This window comes from Barbatula barbatula, assembly GCF_947034865.1.
Source record: "Barbatula barbatula genome assembly, chromosome: 18".
In the NCBI taxonomy this organism is placed as follows: domain Eukaryota; kingdom Metazoa; phylum Chordata; class Actinopteri; order Cypriniformes; family Nemacheilidae; genus Barbatula; species Barbatula barbatula.
In genome coordinates this window covers 5,738,640-5,763,168 of record NC_136781.1, presented here as the reverse complement: position 1 = coordinate 5,763,168, position 24,529 = coordinate 5,738,640, and the positions used below count along the sequence as shown (strand labels likewise).

Genomic DNA, 24,529 nt, shown 5'->3' with positions numbered 1-24,529 from the left:
GGCTTTATTAAAATAACCCATTTGAAGATGATAAAATTGGATTTGGGGTAGGGAGCTTACAGCACACTTTGAGATGTAGATTTCCAAAGATTTGTAGATTGTAGATTTTTTTCACTTTTTAGATTGCCAAAGAATACCAAGACTTGACATTCTTGGTAGCTTCAAGTGGTCATGTTTTGGAGTTAAGATGGAGAAGTATAGCAATAAGAAAATAGGTTGTGATATCTGTCTGGTGACTGTCTGATGTATTTTAGGACACTGACATGATGTATGAAGTCACCAATACGCCAGCTCAGGCCCGGACGTCGAACCTGAATGAAGAGCTGGGACAGGTATTTCAAGTCTTCAGCTACAGCAATAAAAACATTCATATTTAGTTTGTGAATAAATGTTTGTTTCCAAAAAAGGTTACGGATTGTAGCTTTAAGCTATTGTGTTTACTCTCGTTCCTGATACCAGGTGAAGTACATCTTTTCAGACAAGACGGGCACCCTGACCTGCAACGTCATGCAGTTTAAGAAGTGCACCATTGCAGGGGTGGCCTATGGGTAAGGCTGTGCTTCACACACACACACACACACACACACACACACACACACACACACACACTGCATTGCCTTATAATGAGCAGAGTGTACATCTGGCTCTAGCTGTCTTATCCTCAGCTCTCCCGTTAGCAGCTGCCTCGCTGCCTCCCTGCACAGTCAGAGCCATTCTATAAATAAAAGACAGAGACTTACAGATTTGCTCACTGAGACATCCTTTATTCACGCACAGATAGGAGCGCTGCTTCTGAATTGCCTATTTTTCTTGGGCGTTTTTCTTGGCTGTGTGTTTTGAAACAAAGTTTTGCATTTCACAATGGTTAATGTTTGTCGGTCGGATTTTATGTGCAGTGCATGTGTGATTTTATCACCATGTGGCAGATGCGAAGTAAGATGGCATAGTGCTCTTCCATACGGGTGCTTATCTCTCTCTCTTCAGATCTTCAGTCTTTTACACCACGTTAATGGTGACGTTTATAGTAGGCATTTTCAAAAGACAAGCTGAATTGTACAGACGAGGTCACGCCAGGGTCGCGAAACCGAGCATATTGGATGTCTAGTTGCAGAACTCGAGCTCTCATCAAAGATATGCCACCCATCACGAAATACAACCAAATATTCACATTCATGCTTCATGCAAACCTATTGTAGGATCAGAGATGGACCTTAAGCACTGGTTCTTAAACTGGGAGGCCCCAAGATGGATCCAGTGGGGTACAGATTTGTACCATGTCATGAAATATAGAAATGTTTCTGTAACACAGTTCAATAAAAGGAAGGAAAACAACTTTTAATTAATAAATAAAAACGTAAATAGTCAGCCCTCTCACTGCCGACTGCCGGCAACACACACAAACCATAACTAAAAGCCAGGCCTGGTCCTCTCTCACTGACGGTCCTCTGTGATACGAGAGGATCCCGGCTCTCGTCCCGTCTACCTCACTACAGTTTCATAAATCAAACATCAGAAACATAAGACCACCAACCAAAGATTTGATGTTCCAGCATTTAAAAATTGAATATGTTTTTGATTTAATTAAAATGTTTAGTTTGAGATTACAAGTCATACACCCTACACAAAAGATTCCTTGTCACAAATTCAAAAAGTCAGTTGCCATGACAGAGCCATTCAGCATCTTTCCTGCCGCCCTTCTCATAAAGTAGAATGAGATTACTTTTATGACATCCAAAGCATCGCTTTCTTCATAGAGGAAGGATATCCCACTGCTTATCATTTGTTGCATTCAGCGCAGTACCTTTTTAAATCTGAGTGTTTTTGAGGCTGGAGAACTGGGCTGTCTCATGAATATGGATGCTGTCTTTTATCTGCTTCAAATGAACTTGGTCTCGTTTGATGCCGCATTCCTCCTCTGCAGCCCACACACTTATATGTGTAAGTAGGACATTTTATACAAGAGGGTTTGATGAGAAATAGAGCTTGGGTGTTTGACTTTGATTTGACTGAGAAAACAACAACATGCTTTTAGTCTCAGTCTCTACACTGTATGCTGTCTCTTTAAGAGAAGTTTGAAATCCTCACGAGGGGGTGATCAACCCCCCTGTGTCTCTGTTCTCCCTTCACTTGTGTTACCATGCCCAACTTATGAAGTTGAACAGTAATGAATGAGGAAAATCCCTTCGGGTGAAGATGTTAATTAATTTGATGAGATGTGGCTCGGGTGCTCTCTCATACAGACTTGATGACAAGTTTCAGAGCTTTTTATATCCATCCTTAGCCTTCGGCACTTATAAATTGGACATACCTGGTGGTGGAAAATTCTGGATGGTTTTTGGCAGATTTGTTGTTGTGAAGCCATGTCTCTTTCTGTTTGCTTAATGCTCATCGTTTTCTTAGATATTTTTATGGGGAGATTGAAGGTACTTTTGACAATATTATACACACAACCATGTCTTCAGATGTGTTTAAAGACCTTACATAACATTATGTTTTTATAACCTTAGAGCAAGCTATTTCTATCTACATACACAGCGGGTCCCCTTGCATGGAATTCACCATTGGTGTTTCTACAGTAGCCCTAAATGGATAAACTGCTCTATTGGGTGTTTTGTAAATACGTTATCTCCTTCGGCAAAGAAGCAAAAACATGACATCATCTAAGTTCTTTGTCAGCCACCATAGTGCTTTGAAAGGGAGGGGGGAGTGAGCGGTTGGTTGATATCGCTAGATGGCGCTAAATTTAATACTCTGGACCTTAAAAATGTGTTTGGCCATGTGTCTACTTTGGCACCTCAACCCTTGACTGAATTATCTGCCAGTCTTGCCATCCAAGATCACATCATCTTTTTTCAACAAATATATGTGAGAGTGCTTTGAAGTGTCTGGACTATACTAGCAAATGTCTCCTGTACAACAAGGTTGCTCTTATTCTCTCTGCATTTGCTGCTCATTTCTAAGCTCTTTTGTTCACTTACAACCCAACGGGTGTAATTTGACTGGCCTTTGTTGTTTTTAAAGCGTTTGTTTTAAAAGACCAAATATGCCCATCTGCAGAAGTCTGTTTTGTTTGGATGCTGAAGAGGTAGTCATACCTGCAGGACATGTGTTGGCCTATATTAGTATAAATGCACTTCACCCTGCTGAAGTGCAGTTCTTTTCTCTTTCGGTGTATTAAAGTTCTCTTCCCCTGCGGCTAATAGTAGATACAGTATGTGTATGGCCAGTGAACCTGCTTTTTGTTTTTATAGTTACTGAATGGGTGCCATATTTATGTATCATGGTATAGATGGTTTCAAAGCAACAACATAAATAAACATTACTGCGCATGTACACTTTTGTGGCTCTAATATTACTACTTAGTTTTTACTATGTTAATACGTTGGATTTTTTGTACACATGACACTTTGACATTGAGAATTGTCATCTTCAGTACACAACTGTACCTCACATCAATGTATCAGAACTGTCACTTTGTTTCATTCTTTTAAATTGCTGGATAATTTCCATGAATACACAGCAGGTATCATATGCAGATTTCATATATGAAAGTATTAAGAGTCCTGATCTGGGAGGGCATTTACTTTTCATCCCATTCATGTTTATTGACTGGATGGTTGTTTCTTGTAGATCAGCAGTTGAGCTATTTTACAAGCTTTCTTTTCTAAAATCTTCCCTCACCCATGTTTCCTCAACTTGTTTGCCTTTTAAACAAATACGTCTAAACCTATTTCCAATGACCTATTATTTCATTTACAAATTCAAGTTTATCTTATATCAACACGAAAACAGGTCCATTTGGTCCAAACATATCCAAAAATTGCTTCCCACTGTAATGGCAGACACGCAGAGTAAACATGGTCCCTTCTGTTCTGTTCTGTTTTGTAACTCTCTTTACTTCACCCTACAGTCATGCAGCTGAAGTTGAGGATGGTAGTTTTGCAGAGGAGGACTGGTAAGGACCAACACTGTTGGATGTTTTGCTTTGTTTTTGCGTCTGTGACATGTTATTGTCGTGACGCCTTGTGAGAGATGTGGTTGGAACCCTTTGCTTGTGATGGGGTTGTGTTTAGTGGCAGCACAGTGTCATCCAAATCTGGTATGAAGACTGAGATGGATGTGAAATGTGAATTCAATTTAAGACTCATCTTTTATATTGTTTTTATGTAGTTTGACCTTTTATTCTTGGTTGTATTTGTGTGTATTTTTCTGAACTAAAATCAGCTGATGTCAGTAGTCAAATCTACCTTTATTACCTTTGTAGGGCTCCAGACTAACTTTATTCCTAGGGGGCACTGTTGCCACTGACTGAAAATTTTAGGATTTAGGGGCACACCTTAAATCAGCCTGCAATGCAATTATTCACATTTTCCCCGCAAAATAAATGCATTACTGTGACTGCAAAATAAGTTACTTGATGACAGCAGATTTGTGTCATGATCACGGGGGTGAGACACGGACAGAGGACCAAAGTGCAGACAGCGGGGAAAGGGTTAACAGAAGACTTTAATAAATAATACAAAACAAACACCCACGAGGGGGGGTAACAAAACAAAACAGAGGGAAACAATAACACAGGACTAATACTAACTACACTTAAACTAGTTTAACTAAACTAAACTAAACTAGGGATGGGACCTCACCCAACAACCACAATGAACCAAGAAGACACAAGGGCATTAAATAAAGGACCAAATCAAGAGGGGGGACAGGTGTAGGGCATGAATCAATAACAAGGAAACGAGACGATGGGAACAGAGACGAGACCGGAGAGAGCATATGGCAAGCCAAATAAACAATAGTCGCCTCCCTCCACGTCAAACATGAGGTTCTGTCATGATCCTGCCACTAGACCAAGGCAACATGACATGATGCGGCAGAATCATGACAGATTTGGTTCTGTTTATTTCAAAAGAGGCAGAGTCTGTAGAGAAGCTTTGTTATTGAATGGTGCTAAATAGAGAGACTGTAATCTGAATTCATTTGAACCAACAGAAATTCTGCTTGTCGAAAAGTATACATTTATTTGTGTACAGTATTACACATTAAAGCAAAATGAAAGGTCAAGTGTTGTTACGTTCTTACAATGATTTTGTTGTATATTAAGTACACTTTTAAGTAAACTGGTTGCACACACAGCTAGGCAGCCAAACACAGACACACTAACCAGTTCCTCAGTAAATATAAGGTTCTGTAGGATAATATATAAATAATGCTAAAATAATAAAGAAAATAAAGACGCTATTTCATACATTTTAATATTGTTTGTCAGAAACAATACAAACATGCGTATTAATAACCCATATCATTTCTGCTGATGTCCTAAATGTCTTAAAGGTGGTAGTTTAAAGCTATGATATAATGCACACTTACCTTGAACAGATGCTTAGTGATACTGAACGCGTTCTTCTATATATCTGATCTTATGTTCCACGTGTCATATTTTAATGTTAAATATGGAAAACGTGTGTGCTTCGCTGTTACGAAAGAGAACAGGTTTAGGTTGCAACGATTTGACATCACGTTAAAACCAAGTTAAATATATTTTTAAGTTTATGAATACTGTGACAGTAACACAGTTTTTTATTTCACAATTATAAAGTCAATGCCATTGTTCATATATTAAGCCATACATCGCTCTATAACCAAGGGTCCTTTTAACAAGAGAATTCGCCGGTCGTTCATTCTTGGATTTGAAATGATCCAGCGCTGTCTCAAGAAATGCACAGAGAAATGACGTCTTCTGAACGTCGTTTTATTTTTAAATGTCTCATATATCAAATCGTTGTGTGTGCTCACGTTGTGTGTGTAAACTTGTAAATTACGACGTGGATTGTGCGCGTCTGCCACAGCAGGATACATCAATGTCCTGCGCAGTTGACTATCACACATGGCCTGCACTGATGGTGGGCTTGTGTTACTCGTCTTACTCGAAATAAAAACTAGAAGAAATTCTGAATTTGCAGGTACCACATGCACAAGAACTTGTAAAAAAGGCCTGCGCTGTCTCAAAAAAACAATTAGTCGCAGTCTGGAGCCCTGCTTTATCAGATAAACTGTGTCTTATAAACCAAAGTATTTTTTTATTATAAACAGCATTTGTCCAAAAATATATTAAAATGATAAATCATAATAATATTCTATTTGCCTGAGATTGTCCGATTTGCCTAGCCTGGCTTTTTCAGAATATAACATCTTAACTAATGCACTGAAAATGCATGCAGTCGCTCTCTTTGTATGAGCATGTAACTTCATTTTGAGCGGTAAAGCCACACGTAGGGAAACAATGTAAGTGTGTTTTTGTGTTTGTGTGTCTTCAGGGAGTTGTGTAAGCTACACTCTGACATGTGCCTTCTGCACCTCCACCTCTGCTGTTTATTTTGTTTATCACTCTTAAAAACATACACAAGGCCTCCCAGTGGAGCTGTAACAGGATATTCTGTTTTGACCAATGTGATATGTGAAGAAGAGAAATATTGTGTTTACGTATATATAACGTGTGGAATGTTAGATATAATAAATATTAGACTACTATAATTCAACACTGCATCAGATTGCAGGGATGAATGGACAAAATTGAGCCATCAAGGTCCGATAACTACCGTCTGTTTCAATGGAGACGGTTGCCCGGCTGGGCTTTGGATCACAAATAAAAGAGGCTGTGTTTGGACGGGGATTCTAGTGTACTGCAAGCTGTGCAATATGTACTAAATAATAAATAATACGTTTTGCATGTGTTATGTGTTACAACGAGATATTTTAAACAGTGACGTGTGACATGAATATCCATCATAGCATTAGCATGTTGCATTCATGATTAATTCAGTGGTCCTTGGAAAATTAAATGATTAGCATTTTTATTACAGTTTTCAGAAAAAGCTACTGTAGCCTTTCTTTCTCTATGTATATGGATCTTTCCCTATATTACAGTGTAATGTGAGATGTATCGTTGTGTTTCTACATGAATGTCCACCATAGCATTTGCTCTGTCAGCATGACGGAAATGATCAGTTTCGTGTTGCATAATATGTGGCTTGTTGTGTTTCAAAGACTCTTTGTTTTCTGCTTATAGCACATCCAGACTAATAAAATCTTCGGCCAATGCATTTTAATGCGTTGGATCACAGTAAGTCTGTGTGTGAGCGAGAAGAGCATGTCTGCATGTATCCCTGTTCGAGGTGCTAAGAGACAGGAAATTAGATTCTGTTGGTGCCGGCGCCGCTTCGTAATGTTCTTCCATTGGTGTGATGGATTTGATTTTCATCCTCCAGCCCTATCTATAATACTGCTATTTTTGTTACAAACATAAGCTTAGCAAACTCCCAATGCCATCACCCACCCTACCTGTTACTTTAAAAGTCAAATTTTGGTGTCAATAATAATACGCCACAAATTTCTTGTGTTGCCACAATGTACCTATTGAAGGTCTGTAATGACTATAGTATAGATTTGCTTCTAACAGTGTTTTATTTATTGTAGATTGATCCTTAAAGCCATTATGTCTCACACAGTATATATTACCTTTACTGAAATATAGAATTGGGTGTAAATTCAGTGCACTGCATTGGACCTCTATTGGCGAAAGTGTCAATGGCTGGTCACATGTTGTTTGTATCTACTCTGCTTGGTTGTGCTTCATGATTGACAGGTACTCTTTATTACCATGTTAAAGTGGGATTAGGGTTCGAAGGTCAGGATGTGATGGAATTATTATTAATGTTATGCAAATAGCTTCTGGGGCAGTGGCTCTTTTGCATAATTATATACAACTTTAAAATTATTCCTTGTGCTTCTTTTATATTCGAGTTTCCCAATTTTAAACTAATATTCGTGTTCTTTTTGTGTATGAATGTATATTTAAAAGATTTTTTGATTATTTTTAGAAATAGATTGTTTAGGAGCAGTATTTTGCATTTACATTTTATGAATAATCCAGGATCAGTCATGTCTTCTATGATCTTGAAGTGAATCAAAGTGGAGAGGCCAGACTCGATGCATCACATCGGAGCAGATGCGCCAGGGCTGTTTTTTAAGAAAATATATAGATGGTACAATTGAAGAGAAATCTATAACTCTATATACAGATAACGTTAAAAAAATCATGTTTTTATTGTGCATTCCAATTAATATCAATCAAACTGGAGTTGGGATGTTTTGATTAAGTAATAATAACAAAAACATTACAGCTAGTAACTACCACAATAAAAAAATTACAAAAACATCTTTGAAGACTGAGTTTTTTGTTTTTGCAAACAAATTTTGAATTCAAAAATAATTTAAAGTATTGTTTTATTCATATTCTTATAATGAAGTGGGTTGGCACAGTGTTACTAAAATGCAGCTTGCTAATGTAAAGATTGCTTACTGTCAAATAACTGATGATGATTCATTTGCCAGACATTATTTAATATTTGACATGTTTCTCGAGTATTTTGGATGTATTTATGCATTCGAGCGTTTGCATAATGACTTTTCGAAAGTAGATTGTGTGCTGGCTTGCTAGAACCGACATTTTACACTTCATAAACCCACTCACACACCCAGTGGTTTATGCACGGCATAAACACACAAACATTCAAAGTCAAATGATTTTTTAATTACTCAATTGTTTAAATTCCTTTATAAATACTAAAACTTTATCAATTAAATGGATTTTCAGAAAAGGAAGACCAACGTGGCTTCTTTATTACAATGTTACTGTATACATGAAAGCGTTTTATATCTGTCTTTCTCTCTGTCTGTCTCTGTACGCAGTCACAGCTCTCAATCCACAGAGGAAACTGGATTTAATGACCCCAGCTTATTGGAAAACCTCCAAAGCAATCATGTAAGTACTGTAATGGCCTCACAGCTGCTCAGTCATGCCCAGCCAGCCAGAAATATACACACAGCCCTGATATCCACACACTCACACCTCCTGTTTCTCCTCACGGCTGGGGTACTGCTCACATCATCTCTATATGCTGCACACCTGGCCTATTTATGAAATGTGCTCAGAATAGTTAACAAAGCTACATTAGGCCTTCTGTCAGTGTTTTTCTGTGTTACTGTTTACCATGTATATAATGAATTTTACATTAGTGAAATTACAGCAGAGGAAAAAATTAAGAGCCATTTACAAATTCTTTTTGGAATAAATTTACTATTTATATACGTGTTTAGATAAGTTGATCTTTTTTTCCTTCTGTTAAACTACTAAAAATATTGTTTCTATTTGCATTTATTTGCAGAAAATGAAAACTGGAGAAACGGGTCAAAATAAAGATAAAAAAGACGCTCAGTATTTTCTCAGACTTCCGCCAAAGCAAAGATGTTCATATTCACGTTAAAGCAATACAACAGTAATATTTGTACAAAAAATGTTGATAACCTCACAAACCAGCAGTTTTTATGTGTCTTGTCATGCTCTCAGTCTTTCACAGTTTTAATTTTGTTGAAATTTAACAGACACTGGACTGGAATGGCAACAATACATCTAGAAATGCTGATGCTTAAATGAACATTTGGAGTGGTCTCTTAATTTTTCCATGGCTGTATATATAATAAAAACATTTAATGTATTAAATTGAATGTATAATGCAAATCTCAATCAGATACACCAACTACAAAACTAATACAGTGCAACTATAATACAGTATATTTCAAAATATATTAAGATCATTTTCATCATTTTGAATGCAGGGTCACCTGAGTGACTGAAGTTAGAGAGGTCCTCACGGCCACCTGAGCTTCTCTCGCTTTTGTGCGCATCCATTCAAAGGGCTTTTGATTTCTCCTCTCCAGAATGTTTTGTTCTCTCGCAGGAGAGCTTCATCAAAAAGAGACGCGAGGATGTAGAAACTTAAGAAGACTGCAATCATCCTCAAAAGGCTTAGAACAATGCTGACTGAAATAATAAATGAACAATATCATGAGTCTGACATTCACTTGTTATGTTGCTCCGGTTTTTGTTTCAGTAGATTTTTGGAAAGAAAGGAGTCACGGCACACCTGCACTCATAATTTCGGTTTTATTCATCACCTGTAAATACGATTGCTTTTGTTTTAATTCTGTGCCCAATTTTGAACACACTTGCTGTGAATTAGTGCCAGTCTCATTGCCACCTCAAGAAAAACACAACCTTTGTTGTTCCAAGCCCCTTAAACTAGTGCATTTTCTTCATATTTTTCCTTTCTCTCTTGTTTCTCTATAGCCCACCGCTCCTGTCATTATGGAGTTTATGACCATGATGGCTATCTGTCACACAGCCGTACCCGAACGCACGGATGGCAGGATCACCTACCAGGCTGCATCTCCAGGTCGGCTTCAAACATGACAATATTTGCATTTAGAAAATACTAATATTTCTATCACTCCAGGCAACAAAGATTTTTACGACTGCACTTATTATGCACTTTAGGTTTTATTCACATTGTAGGCCATGAGGTAAATTTTTACATTTTGGCAATTTAAAATGGGGGGAAAGGCCATTCAATATATCCCTCCCTAACTTCCTGTTTCAGTAGAAATTACGTGATCGAACAAAGCTGCGCATTTCAAGGCATTTCAGTGGGTCTTTAATTTCCTGTTTAGATTTATAAGCCATATCAGACATCAAATCGAGCTTAGACCAAAAGCATCTGACGCGTTTAATCCTGTTGTCTCACAAGATAGATCATATGTTAATGGCAGATAAAAGCAGAGAAACAGATGAGTTCATGCCGGTGCACTTTCTCGACCGGTTTCTATTTGACAACTTGTGGTCATGCATAATTGATCTTTTTAGCATTTATAAGAACTTATGGCTGCCTTTGAGGCTCACCGAGACAAGTTACGTGACCCTTTTTAATTTTCTGTCAGAGCCGCAAAGATGAATGGAAGGCTAGTCTAGTGTAATGACCTGTAATGTAAATGAGTCTTGTAAATATAAATCTCGAAGGTTTTGCAATGCAACTTAACCATCCCATGTCCTAACCTTTTGCTTTTTTGTTCATCAGATGAAGGAGCTCTGGTGCGGGCAGCACAAAACCTGGGCTTTGTGTTCTCAGGGAGAACTCCAGACTGTGTTATTGTGGAGTCGGTGAGTAGAGACATCATGGGAATAGATGATGAGTTGCTTTGGGAACATGACTCACCGACTGTCATGCTGCATAATTCACTCACACGTTACACTCTGGAGAACTATTACAGGCAATTTGTACGAAGCAGTCCCACCTCAACAGATCCATTATTTCTTTATTATAATGTATGATTCTGAGGAAGCCATTGCAGACCTGCAGTAACTGCATTATTTACTGTACCTTGAGTCAATGAATACCAAACATTTGTTTGGTCTGAAATGAATAACTGTTTTAATGATCTCTACTCGTCTGAACTTTCTTCATACCTACTCTTTTTTAACGGGATCACCATTTATTACAAAAAACGGTTTCTACAGGTAAAATGTGTAAATCAATTGCAAAAAGGTGGAATGCATTCGAACAGGTTTTATCAAATGTTCTCCAAGTTTGCTGTTGGTCAAACAAGCCGCTATTACCACCCTAAGCTTGAGTTGAAGAACTGAGTTTTCCGCAGTTCATCCAAAATATTCCTTTTGCAGTGGTGTAGGCAAAAAGTCTAACTGAAACACAGCCGCAGGAAATGCATCAGAAGACGCACAACGTCTCAAAAGAGCAACACTAGAGAACAAGTGATGAAGTGTTACAGTTGCAGACGCAACAAAGTGTCTCTCCGTGTCTCGCTCTTTAAAGTTGCAAAGACAAAAGCGAGAATTTTTGCAGCACTGGAAGGGATGGTGAGAAATGCAGTCGATGTGCTTCGGATATCTGTACACGGCTCTTAATAGAACCTCACTGAGCCAAGATTAGTGAGAATTGAATTAGTGGCACAGAAAGCACTGCTGTTTTTAAAGGCCTGGGAGCGAGAAGTCACACATTGCAGCTGTAATTGGTTAATCTGATGGCAGCAAGAGGGAAGGAGGCTGAATCTTGCTCTCCCCATCTTATAACACTCTAATTTGGGCCTTTCAGTGCAAGACTTCACAACATCCACATCATAATTAAACTCGCTTGCTTCAATAAGTTGGTCTAGAAAAGCTTTGGATAGAATTGCAAAGATAATGATTTTCAAACAGGTTTCTGAACACTTCCCCCCTGCTCTTGCCCTTAGGTCATATCTGAAGATGAAAACCTTTAGGAATTGATGATCAGGCAAATGTTGTCATGTATTCTGATATTTAAATAGATTAAATGTTTTACTTGTGCCTGTGATAATTGACCTAAAAACTAATATATGGAGAATTAAAGGGCTCGTGAGCAAAGATGACATTTTCTCTTAAAGGGATAGTTCACCCAAAAAATAAAAATGGTGTCATCATTTATTCCCCCTCTGATTGTTCCAAGCCTGTATACAGTTCTTTGTTCTGCTAAACACAAAGCAAGATATTTGAAAGAATGTCAGTAACCTAACAGATCTCATGTCCCATTTACTGCCATAGTAGGGAAAATGAATACTTATGGGAGTCAATGGGGACAACCTGAGGGTGAGTAAATGATGACAGAATTTTTGGGTGAACTGTCCCTTTAAAATCAGTTCAATTTAAATATGCTTCACATACTGTACATCATGTATTGCCCAGTCATTTGCAAAGATTTCAGCAGAATAACTACAAAACAACATTTCTCCGTGTCTTACAGTTCGGAGAAGAGGAGAAATACGAATTGCTGCACGTTTTGGAATTCACAAGGTAAATTGTTATAGCACTAGCAGGATTTCCTCGTGTTCATTTCTATTCTTGTTTTCAGTTGTTCAGCTCTGCCCATTCATTCTTTCTACTAGAGATAAAAAATAACCATAGTGAAAGTGTTCTCTTACTCTTTCCTCATAGGGATGATGGTGTAACGTTGTACTGTGATGGTAAAATTGATGGTGTTGTTTTCTGTTCATCCCAACAGTCCCAGAAAGAGGATGTCAGTCATCATGCGTACTCCATCAGGAAAGATCCGCCTTTATTGCAAAGGAGCCGTGAGTATCTGTCTGTCGCTATGGAAACAGAGAGCCGTCAGACATTCGCTGCCAAAGCTGCGGCTCTCAATGAGAATTCGGACAACAACATGCACAGAGCCACACCCGTCTTGTCTGCTGTATTTAGATATCTTTTGAAATTGAATGAAGTAATAATAAAGCTTCTGGTCGTTTGACTAGTGCGCTTTTAATATAACTTGGTATTAGTATTTTTGAACAATGTACACGCTGCCTAAGCGTGCTCTTTTCATGTCACGTTTTGAAAAGGTGTTGTTCTGTGCGTGTTTAAAACGCACATTATAAGAGGCTGGAGAACGATGGGAAGGTAATGTGTTCCTCCCATCTAAAAAAACCTGTGAGCTGTTCTGTAATGCATCAAAACCGTCTGTAATGTTACAATGTTATAAATGAATGTGTTCATACGGGAAATAAAGAATTAGTCCGACATATGTTATCAATCTCTTCTTGCTGTGCTTTTGTTACGGAGCACACAATATGCAGAGCAGAAGAATAACATCCCTTTTTGCGTCCCAGGACACGGTGATCTATGAGCGATTAGCTGACAGTTCAAGATACAAGGACATTACCCTGAAACACCTGGAACAGTTTGCCACAGAAGGTGAGACGCAAACAGGTCTACTGTCTGCGATCCATTTGTTCATAATCAAATGTTGGTCCGTTCCGCACATACAAGCAAATCAAATCAGGGTAGGGTTAGATTAACGGTTGCCAGATCCTCTCATAGTCGCACTGTTTAACTTGATCAATGAAGGATGAATTTTCATGAGAGGCTGGCATGAACTGGTGTGTGCTTGAATGAACCAGCGTACTGCAGTATGAATGTCGGGAAATCCAACTTCAGAAGCTCATGCATTTACTGCCCCCTGGTGGAAGCTTGGGAACAAAACAAATATAAATAGATCCTAGTGTATACCTCAAGCAATCAATAGCTCTTTGCCTTTTAACATTCTGTATGAATAATTCGTGCTGAGAGGAAATGATCCACCTTAAATCCACCTAACGTCTAAAAACAGCTTTTTGGGGGGATTATAAAAGGATTTTTGAGGAAGAGAAGATATTGAAATTAGCATGTTTGAAGAAAAGCTTATGAATTCTGTTTCTGTTTAGGCCTGCGCACACTGTGTTTTGCTGTGGCGGACATATCCGAATCGTCTTACCAGCAGTGGCTGGAAATTTACCATCGTGCTTCAACATCTCTTCAAAACAGAGCCCTCAAGATGGAGGAGAGCTATGAACTTATTGAAAAGGTAAGATTGTATCCTTTGCTGTTGTATGTGGAAGAGAACAGTAACTGTAGGTGCAAAGCATCCACTAAGTTCACCTGAATTTGACTTAAAATCTAAACTCGCCCTCATAAAGAGTACTACACTGTAATGTAAGAAGCAAGTGCAAAGAAGGACAACATCACTCCAGGGAAATTTGAAGGACGGTTATTCAGCATTCCTTTCTTCGGTTGGTCTAGTTTGCCAGGTCCCAGAACAATTTTCTAGACAAACAGGCTGGGTATACTTTGCACCCATGGCACCTGAGAAGTATTAATGATCTGGCACAACCCATGAGAAGTGTAGCTGTGTAAAATGTAGAGCTAGACATTTTGGTCAAACATGACCATCATTAATCACCGGCTGACACAAAGCTGCCAAAGTCTTAAAAAATAAACCTTATCAATCATTTCACATAAATAGCCTCTGGTTTGACAGGTGTAATAGCACCTTTCCACCAGCAGGTGGAAGATGTGGCACTTTATTTCACAATCTTGTACTAGGGCGAGACATATTTCCCTTCAAAGCTAAAACTACATTTATGGAGTAGTACGTAGAAAAAGCTTGAAAATGTCATTATATTTCTGAATTTTAAATAATGATTTGATTATTTGTGTAGAAAACATGCGATATGTTTCCAAAAGAATTCAGTGTCCGTTATTTATATTATTCAAGTATCCATTTTAAAGATGAAATGGACGATGGAATGTATAACCATACAAATGTCCAAATGATTTGAACTTTTTTTTTTAAAAACACTGAATGAGTGTCTTTTGACATGGAACAATCCCTGAAGGGAGCAGTTATTGTTGTTGTGCAGTTCACGTGTCCTCTTGGCATTGTGACATGTTTAATTCGATAATTCTGCTACTGGAATGAAGTTATGTTAGTAGCAGAGTTATGTTAGTGGATAAAATAACTCGTATAGCTTTTTCTTCTAACAAACCAAAATTGCAACCACATATTTGATTTATTTAGCATTTTATTCTGTTGTTTTACTGATATTTAGTATTTTATAGATTAAGTGTTTTTTCTTAAGTGTTATTTCTCTGCACAGAACCTGCAGCTGCTTGGGGCCACAGCCATTGAAGACAAACTGCAAGATAAAGTCCCAGAAACCATTGAGACCCTTATGAAAGCTGACATTAAGATCTGGATCCTCACCGGGGACAAACAGGAGACCGCCATCAACATAGGTGAGTGTAGATCAGAAAAGACAGTGAATTGTATACAAAAGCATTTTGATTGAAAGTAGGGACTCAAATTGTGTGGTGTCCTCATCTTAAGGAGTTTATACTTATCATTACTGCAAATGGCTTGCATTCTAGAGGGATTTGCAAGACATTTTTCTTTGTAAAACTGGTTTTGAATATGCATTTGTAAAAACAATGATCAACAATTTAATTTATTTGGTTAAGGGAACGGCAAATGAAATAAGCAAGGTTCCTTAAAATGGCAGTAAACAATTTTGGGTGGTATCAGGCTCAATTATGCAGACCCCTCTCTCTTACAGTCAACACAAACACACCCCTTTCTGACCACCTGTCAGGTGTTTCGTTTCTTTCCTCCTCTTTATAAAAACTGACTCAACGCACGTGCCCACAGCTCGCTCTAATATGTTTCGTAGACCACCACCGACTCTCAAAAGAGGCAGGTGTCCTCCTTCCATTCCCCTGTGATGTGACGTTCCCCATTAGCAGGACAGCTGCACCACTACCAATGTGGCTTTCAAACGGGCCTCACGTTAAAAACCTCTGACAGAAAAACAGATTCCAAGAGAGTAGTCTGTGGCCACCTACCAGCACTGATCCTGAATCAGCCCATTGTGCCCACCAGCCGGTTGCGGTCGTGCTTATAAACGTACAGGCTCAGAGATTTTTACTGTACCTCCGCTTGGCGGTGGTGCTCTGTAAAATATAGACGCCCTTTTCTGTGTTTACTTTGTGTTTTTACGTTTTGCAATTCATCATGTGTGGAAATCGGTAGAGGATGACAGAAATTAGAGTCTCCCAACTAACATCGGTTTCCCAGAATCCTTTGCCAAGGGACCATATGGCATAAAGTGGTGAAGTGCTGTGTATTTTGCAGCGGTTGAGGAATTCAAAATCCTGTCAAATTTACTCGCCCTCATTTCCAGAAATCTCAAAAAAGGAAAAATCCATATAACCATTAGCTCTATGCAGATTTGTCTTGCTTTTTTATCTGCTGTGGTCATTTTATGGAACATGTGAAGTAGTTTTCATTCTTGTATAGCGAAAAAGTCATACAGGTTTGGTACAATGTGAGGATGAGTACATATTAAAGTAGTTCACTATAAAATTGAAATTTCATGATAATTCACTCACCCACATGTCATACACGTGTTCATTTCTTCTGTCGAAAACAAATTGAGGCTTTTGAAGAAAGCTTCCAGGGTTCTTCTCCATATAATGGACTTAAACGAGGGGCTGTTGGTTAAGGTCCAAATTTCTGTTTCATCGCAGCTTCAAAAGGCTCCACACGACACCAGCCGATGAATAAGGGTGTTGCCTGGCAAAACTATTGGTTCTTTTTCAAGAAAACGAAAACATTATATACTTTTTAAACATAAATATATGGCTTGCTCTGCCTCGGAGGTCCTCCAGGATGCACATCCACGACTTGCGTATTACGGAATCACGTTGGAAAGTGTGTGACGTTGATTTCAAAAGATTTAAACATCCCTGATATGCACACAAACTGACCATTTTAAACAATAATCTTGAAACAAAGACGTATAAAGTGTCATTCAACATCCAAGAACTTTTGAACGTTTTGTTTTTCTCCACCCTCACAATATAAATTTTATAGTGTACTACTCCTTTAACAGAATCTTTATTTTGAGGTGAACTATTCTCAATTAAATTCACTAAAATTGACTAAATAAGCAAAGTTGTGCTGAATTGAGTTTTAAGTTTTAAATTATTTTAGAACATGAATGCTAATATGATAGCAAAATGTACATTTTCTCCATATCTCACACTTGCGCTTTCCAAAATGGCATGAAAAGCTATCAGCCCCATCGGTAAAGTCAAGCTTGGTTTAATTTCGGGTTAGCGGGCACTTAGAGCTCTTTGCCCGCTTCTCGCTCTGAGTACATGAAACGTCTTCAGTTCTCTCCACACTGGCCCTCTGACTGCCTCATGGACCGTGGACAGGCCACTGCTACTTCTGTGGGTTTGTTGCTCCTGGCCACGGGGTGCCACTGTAAAGCCTCAGAGACTACAGCCCAAACAAACAGCATGCGGCCAACGCAAACAACTCAACATGCCGTCTCCAAACCCAAAGCCTCTGCCAGCAGACTGAAGTAAAAGCCACCCTGCTGCTGCATGCAGCCAATGCGACCGCTGTGTGTCAAGGCACCCTGATGTCTCTATCCAAAAATGTATATGAGGCCGTTATGCATCGTGCAGGTGTCTGTGTAAGACCTCCAGGTCTGCCAAGAGTTTTTTTTTGTTGCACCTGGTTGGAAAGAGGCGGTGAGGTTAGACTGTCAGTGGTCAGAATGAGGCAGGGAAAATACGTCAAGATTTGGGCCCAGGTCAGGAAAGCAAAGCAGACAGCTTTCCACACTGTAAGGAAACTTGGGTGGACATACAAATCAATACAAACAGTTCAACGGTGACAGAAACGAGTCGTGTGGACACATTTACACACCGACATGCTAACAAATATAAACACACACAGTCTTGTTAAATTTTACTGCAGTTTTGTATCACTTTAGGAGGTGTTTAAAGCTTAACTGCTCGTAGGGACTTTATTTCTGTTATTCTTATTAGACAAATAGGTCAAATTTCATTAAATGTCATATATTTTTCAATATATTTTTAATTATCTGCTTGTGCTACAGAAAGTGCAGTCAAGCTATCAGATTTACACAATTATTGTGGCCAAATAATATACAATAACACTATTCGTGTAATGTATCTATTCACATTAAAAACAAGTAATGCTATTTGTTACATTCATTTTAACCTATTTTTTTACCAATAAAGAAATGGAAATTCGTGACTATTTTATGGCGAATAAGTATGATTTAGTACAACCTTATTTGTACGTTTTGGTATGATTTTCTTTCACATGAGTGGTGGTTAGGGGTGGGTTTATGGGAGGGGATTCAGTATTTCAGAAACATTGTGTTTTAGCCACCCCATAAAATAGTTAAGAATTTCTGTGAGATCAGGTTTGAGAATTTGTAGTATTTAGGATGTTGTTATGTAGTTGATGTCTTTCCGAAATCGCATATCTCCATTTTTGTGATTACATTTTTTTGTCTTAAATCATTTGTATTATTAACCTTTTTCTGAGCTAAAAAAATACAATTATACAATTAAAATATACAAAAGTGCTGGTCAACTTTGACAACAGTTTTTAATCTTATAAAAAATGTCCATTTCCAAAAAAAAGCAAATTTGGACATACAAGGTTTCGTACATACAAACACATCTGGGTTATTGCGAAACTCCTAGCTACTGAAAATTAAACGTTTTCAAATCATGTTTTGCTTTAAAATGATTGTATTTCACTTTAATTTCAATTTTTGCTTGTTGGACAAAAAACAAGGAAAACAATCCCTCAGGCTTGCATTGAAAAAAAGTTTGTGCCATTTCTAAAGAGCAGAATATGATAACGGACTCTTTTGCCCTGGAGCATCCCAGAACCCCTAACAACCACCAAACAAAGCCATAGCAACCACCCAGAACATGGCATCAGGTATCTTATACATAAAACCCAACGTAATCCAATTTTACAGCTGCCGCTGGGCAATTCCTCCACTCTCACCCCCTATTAAACTTTAGTGTTCCTGTGATTCACCTCTACACACACACATAATGTTCCCAGAGGTCGCTGCTCTCCAAATACTGAGGTGTCGGAAACACATTAAATAGCAGATGGACTTGTTTGGAGCTTTATGTTGTTTAGACACTTCCTGATGGATGATTGGATGTGTCATGCTTTTTATCAGGCCGAGAGAGCTCGCTGTCAGCCTTCCAATGTTGAGGTCACACAAACAGTGAAGAGGCAATGAGGTGCGGGGGGGTTTACAGTCAGGTCTGCTGTAAACTTTCATCACAAAATATGCATTTCACTCTGCCAATTTGTCACATCAGTCATCCGTTGCCGTGGTTACACATCACCACGTCTGTGTAATATTGATGTATTACTGAAACGTGAAGTTGTTGCGAATCATTTATCATTTGTGTAAATGTCGAGTGAGGCGTGTTTCCTTGCAAGCATACCATATGTTTTGGGGGCCAAGCGAGAGGTTTAAATAATGCGTTTTTCTCTTTTTTTCTGAAGGACACTCGTGCAAACTGCTCACGAAGAACATGGGCCTGCTGGTGATCAACGAGGACACCCTGGATGTGAGTATCGGGATGGAGGTGTATGTTTATTTGTAAAAGCAGTTACACCTCACGATTTGTAACACAAGCTCTGCGAGGAGATGAAATGACATGGCAGCTGACAGATCGCATCAGCCCCACAGTACACGAGAGAATGTGACATCATTCCCAGGGTGCCGCTCTTCGGAGCAGTTACAGATTGCGTTTTGGGTTTTCATCCAAGGAGCTCACCGCCTGATTCTGTCATCGCAATCTCAATCAATCACTTGTTCTCTCTCGGTCTCTTTCGGAGTCTCTTGTTCTCTCTCTTATTCTCTCTCTCTCTCTCTCTCTCTCTCTCTCTCTCTTTCTCTCTCTTGTTCTTGTATCTTGTTTCTTTTGATTTCTCATTTTTCAATAGTTTTTTCTGTAATTCTCTCTCTCTCTCTCTCTCTCTCTCTCTCTCTCTCTCTCTCTCTGACTCTCTCCATCTTTCTTTTTTTTTTAACAGGAAGTTTTACAGTATAAGTGTGAGACCAGTATAGGTTAACTGCCTCTGTTTTGCAGTTCTTTAACTATTTCGTAATATTTGGGACTGTCAAAAGATTTTTAGTGATTAATCGCATGCAGAATAAAGTTCGTGTTTACATAACATGTGTCTTTGTACCGTGGTACCGTACATTTTTGTGAATGTTTTTTTTTTTAAATATGTATAATATGTTTACATTTTTATAAATACAAAATTAATATGCACAGTACACAGACAAATATTATGTTTACACAAACATTCTGGATGCGATTAATGACGATGTCATTTGACTGCCCTAGTAATATGCTATAAATATAATTTACATATTTTCGATTATTAACTAATTAAATGTTAAAAAAATAAAACTTAAAATAAATAACACACAATACAAAAGTGTTTGACAGTGTTGTTTTAGGCTCAGTATCACATCTATTTGTTTTAAATAACAGTTTGCACTTGAACCTCAATGAATTTGTGCAAAATATTTTTTAATTACTTATTTGATGAGTCACTTAATGGTCATTTATTTTAATGTAAATTGAAAATGTTCATTTATTTTCACATGTAAATTAGATTTTATATTTGCTAACAGATTTACACAGACCCCACTCTGTGTGTTCAGCTGCGGTTTATAGGATAGAGAGGGATGTTGTTCCTCCACATGGTACCATCTACGAGACAGAAATGGGTCGTGTTCTTGGATCATGGGTTTGGGATTTATTTCATACACACAATACAAGGCAACAACTCCCTGATGGGAGAATCTATTCTGTTGACTATTAAATCCGCTTTAAAAGAAAAGAAACCCTTTTGAAACACGCACACACACACATACAACCTACAGGTCAGTTGGCCCCTGCAGGGGAACTCTCATCAGTTTTGTGTGTAAGTTAAAGGCTCTAAAAATCATTTCATGCAATTCACATGCAATGGAACCCCTCCGTTGGGTGAGGCGGTGTCCCGCTGCGACGGGGGTGGGGTTTAAGTGATGACGGACGGTTCTAGGTCTGTCAAACAGCCGTTTAGCATGATAGATGGAGCTGAAAGAAAAAGAAGAGAGGTGCACTCCATAAAAGCAGGCAGTTGCTGTTTGTGTGCCACTGCACGTTCTCCCATGCATGTGCAACACGCTAAAAGAAAACGAGGCCAAATTCTCTTCCCGCTGCTCGGCCCTCAGAGGTCCGACAGTTGTGGGATTTGCTGTGCTCTCACATTGCAGGAAAAAACGCTGGAACAATACGGCTCCCTTCCTATCGGTCTCTTTCGTGATTTTGCGAAGATGAAAATGTATAAAGGAAAATAAGATGGATGACGGAACCCTCTCATCCACCCCAGAGGAGAGGGGTTACAGTGTTTTCCGGACGTCAGAGCGGGCGATTATCTCACACTGTGGGAAGGGTCAAAGAGCAGTGACTCAAAAATCACATTAAATATGCAGAAGAGTACAGTGCCTTCTGTCGCTCGTGGATGAAAGAGGGCTATATTGTGCTGATCAACCCAGGGAAAGGAGAGAATGAGGGGATTGTGTGAAAGAGTACAAAGCAGGAAGGAAGTGGGATACTAAATAGAGATTTTCAAGTCATTTTAACTTTAAAGAGAGATGTTTATAGCGTTTTATTTTCATCCCTTGGTGTCCACTTACAATGTTAGTAAAAATTTTAAACACTTAACAATAAAGTTGTATTTGTTAGCATTAATGCATGCTTTGGGTAACATGAATTAAGAACGAACAATATACCAATACTGTAGTTTTTCAGAAAGTTATTCTTTACAAGAAAATGTCACTAGTCATTTCAAACCTTTGTATGACCGTACCGGTTTAACCTGTATAACCGTAGAACACAAAAGAAAATATTTTGACGAAGGTTGGTAACCAAATAGGCTAAAAAGTTATAAAACAAAATAGAATATATAGTTTTATTTAGTTTTCTTATTTTCAAATGCTAGGCATGAAGTCATTCCTGTTTTCCACTGAGAACTGTGGAACTTTCTGTCTGAAAGCAGTTTTAATTCAGACAGACAAATAACTTCCGTTGCTGGACAGTCAGAAATACACCTCAAAAGCAACCGTCCGTCTGGGTGTATTTATATACATGTCTATAAGTTGTCTAGTCAGTTGCAGTCTGCTATCTTTCAGTACCTCCTTCCATAACACACAACCCGTGCAGTGTCCTTCCCATCCGTGTTTATAAAGTCAGCTTTCACATGCTTGAGTCCAGGCGTCTTGGTAAAAAGGATTTCCTAAGCGTTCCTAAATCAGCCCCTTATCTGCTGGATCTTGGCGGTATGAGGAACTGTGTATCCTAACTGAGGCCTTCTGCCCTTCTTCCAGACCTCATGATCTAGTGTGCTAACCGCCTAACACCCAGGCCTGTCTGGAAGACTATAAACCGAGTGTTTTAAGTTGAGATGAAATGGCGACATCTTGTAAGCAAATGTAGACTTTGGTTTATATGTCTGCTTATTAGTCATCATTAGCGGTCTTTATTGTTGTTTGATCTCACATTGTGGCCGGAGTTGAAAAAATGCTGAGGGTGCTGAAGCGTGATGATTTTGCTTATAAATGTCGTTTTCTTTAAATATGCCTTCCTCCACTGGTTGGGTGCTCTACGTGTCTGCCGCGTACATTTAATGTAACTATACACTACTTCTATACACGTACCGTATATACACTGACGAGGACACACACACACCTACAGATGCCTGAGTGAGGATGGATGCCACATTTGAGGGAATTTCTTGCAGCTGCACTTCTCTCTGTCGTGCTCTCACTTTCTCTTTCATTGCAACCCGAGGCTTCTCTCTTCCTCTCTCTAAACCCATGGCTCCTCTCTAAATATTTCCTTTGAGCTTGGATTTCAGAGCCTTGTTATGCCAGCGGAGGGTTGGTTGCTCCCCAAGGTATAATCTCCCACCCCTTAGGCATCTGACCCTCAGCCTCACAACCCCCACATACAGTTTAAAGACGCATTCAGTCTTTTTGCGCACTTTGTAGTGATGTCTGCTTCATACTGTAGATCCGTAAAGAGATTTTCAAAACTCTTGACTTATTTGGATAATATTTGTTAAGTTTCAAACTTTATGATGCAATGGACTCTCCAAATAAGATGAACCTTTTGTGAGGGACCCTTTTTTAGATTTGTTAGATAAATGGAAAATAGGTATTATAAAGACAACATATTGTTTCCATACTTAAATAGTTGGCAACACTTTCACCTTGAGTCTGTGAAGAAGAAAAACTTACTAGAAAGATACAAATAAACAATTGTGGAAACTATGCATGTAGGAAAAAAGCATATAAACACTTAGAAATGAAACTTTAATAAAGTTCAGTGGACTGGATTTTTGCTTTATTTTTTGTCCGGGAAAATTTCTGGAGGACCCCTTGCAACCTTCGGGGTGCCTGACCCCAGTTTATAAACCTCTGGTATAAGTTGGTCTGAGTTTGCAATATAAATAGCATTCGTTGCTGATACGGCATTATTAAATAAATGAAGTACATCCCTGAAGTATTATGGTGTATCAGACGGTATTGTTGAGATATTGTGTAGTGAGTTCCTACAGCCAAACCAGACACCGGATGCTTGTTCTTCTGCACACACTCATAAAAACAAGTACACAGATGCATGTTTGGCTAATATATTGCACATCTCTGTTTTACATATTTAGCATGCATTCTTGCATTAAAATGGCGGTGACAAACCTCAGAGCCCTGGGAATTGTTTGGTTTGCTTGAAATGTCTGCGCTATTTAACCAAATGTTTTGTTATTCAGTTAGTTGCTTTATACATGTGGACGGTTTAACAACTTTGAATACATTTTTGGTGTTTAATATTGTTCACAAAGTTTTGCTTGCTACCTAAATACTGGCTAAAACCGGCTATAATGGACAATACGTATTACAGTACATAAGAATTTAATACACACCACAAACTTTGCAGTAGATAAACATGTTAGTTCTAACTTTGCTGTCTTTGTGGCGCACTTTGACAAAATTTAAAGAATGATGAAAAATTATTTTATAAGTCATTATTTTAGTCCTTGAATACAGAAAACATGCCTTGTGTTGTGTATCTTCAGTATCTTGGTCTTCACGGATTTGAAATGTAGAGCCTGAAACATAGTGGTCAGCTATGGATTTGCAGATTGTAATATGCAAGGGTTTGATTACTGACAATGCTCTGACTTTGAAGAACGTGAAACAGTCGCGCTAATATCTCTAACTCATTCTTGTGTCCTGCTGATTTTACACTTATACACCGCTGTAGATCCAAGAGCCATTGTGAGGTGTTTCCTCTACTCCTGGGATTTGGACCACATTTATGAGGCCCTATCATTCCAACACATGAGAGACTTTTTTATGGGAAATTATA

At 38.5% G+C, this 24,529-nt stretch overlaps 1 protein-coding gene across 2 annotated transcripts in view; it reads left to right on the top strand.

Moving 5' to 3' along the window:
- atp8a1 (ATPase phospholipid transporting 8A1) overlaps positions 1 to 24,529 on the top strand; it is a 99,576-nt gene that overhangs the window by 38,584 nt on the left and 36,463 nt on the right. For both annotated transcript variants that reach the window (XM_079479927.1, XM_079479928.1), the window contains 11 exons: positions 255 to 332; positions 460 to 548; positions 8,755 to 8,827; positions 10,193 to 10,298; positions 10,977 to 11,059; positions 12,675 to 12,724; positions 12,933 to 13,002; positions 13,537 to 13,621; positions 14,131 to 14,270; positions 15,343 to 15,481; positions 19,605 to 19,669. In XM_079479927.1, the coding sequence (XP_079336053.1) occupies positions 255 to 332; positions 460 to 548; positions 8,755 to 8,827; positions 10,193 to 10,298; positions 10,977 to 11,059; positions 12,675 to 12,724; positions 12,933 to 13,002; positions 13,537 to 13,621; positions 14,131 to 14,270; positions 15,343 to 15,481; positions 19,605 to 19,669 (978 nt within the window). The remainder of the gene's footprint in view (positions 1 to 254; positions 333 to 459; positions 549 to 8,754; positions 8,828 to 10,192; positions 10,299 to 10,976; positions 11,060 to 12,674; positions 12,725 to 12,932; positions 13,003 to 13,536; positions 13,622 to 14,130; positions 14,271 to 15,342; positions 15,482 to 19,604; positions 19,670 to 24,529) is intronic.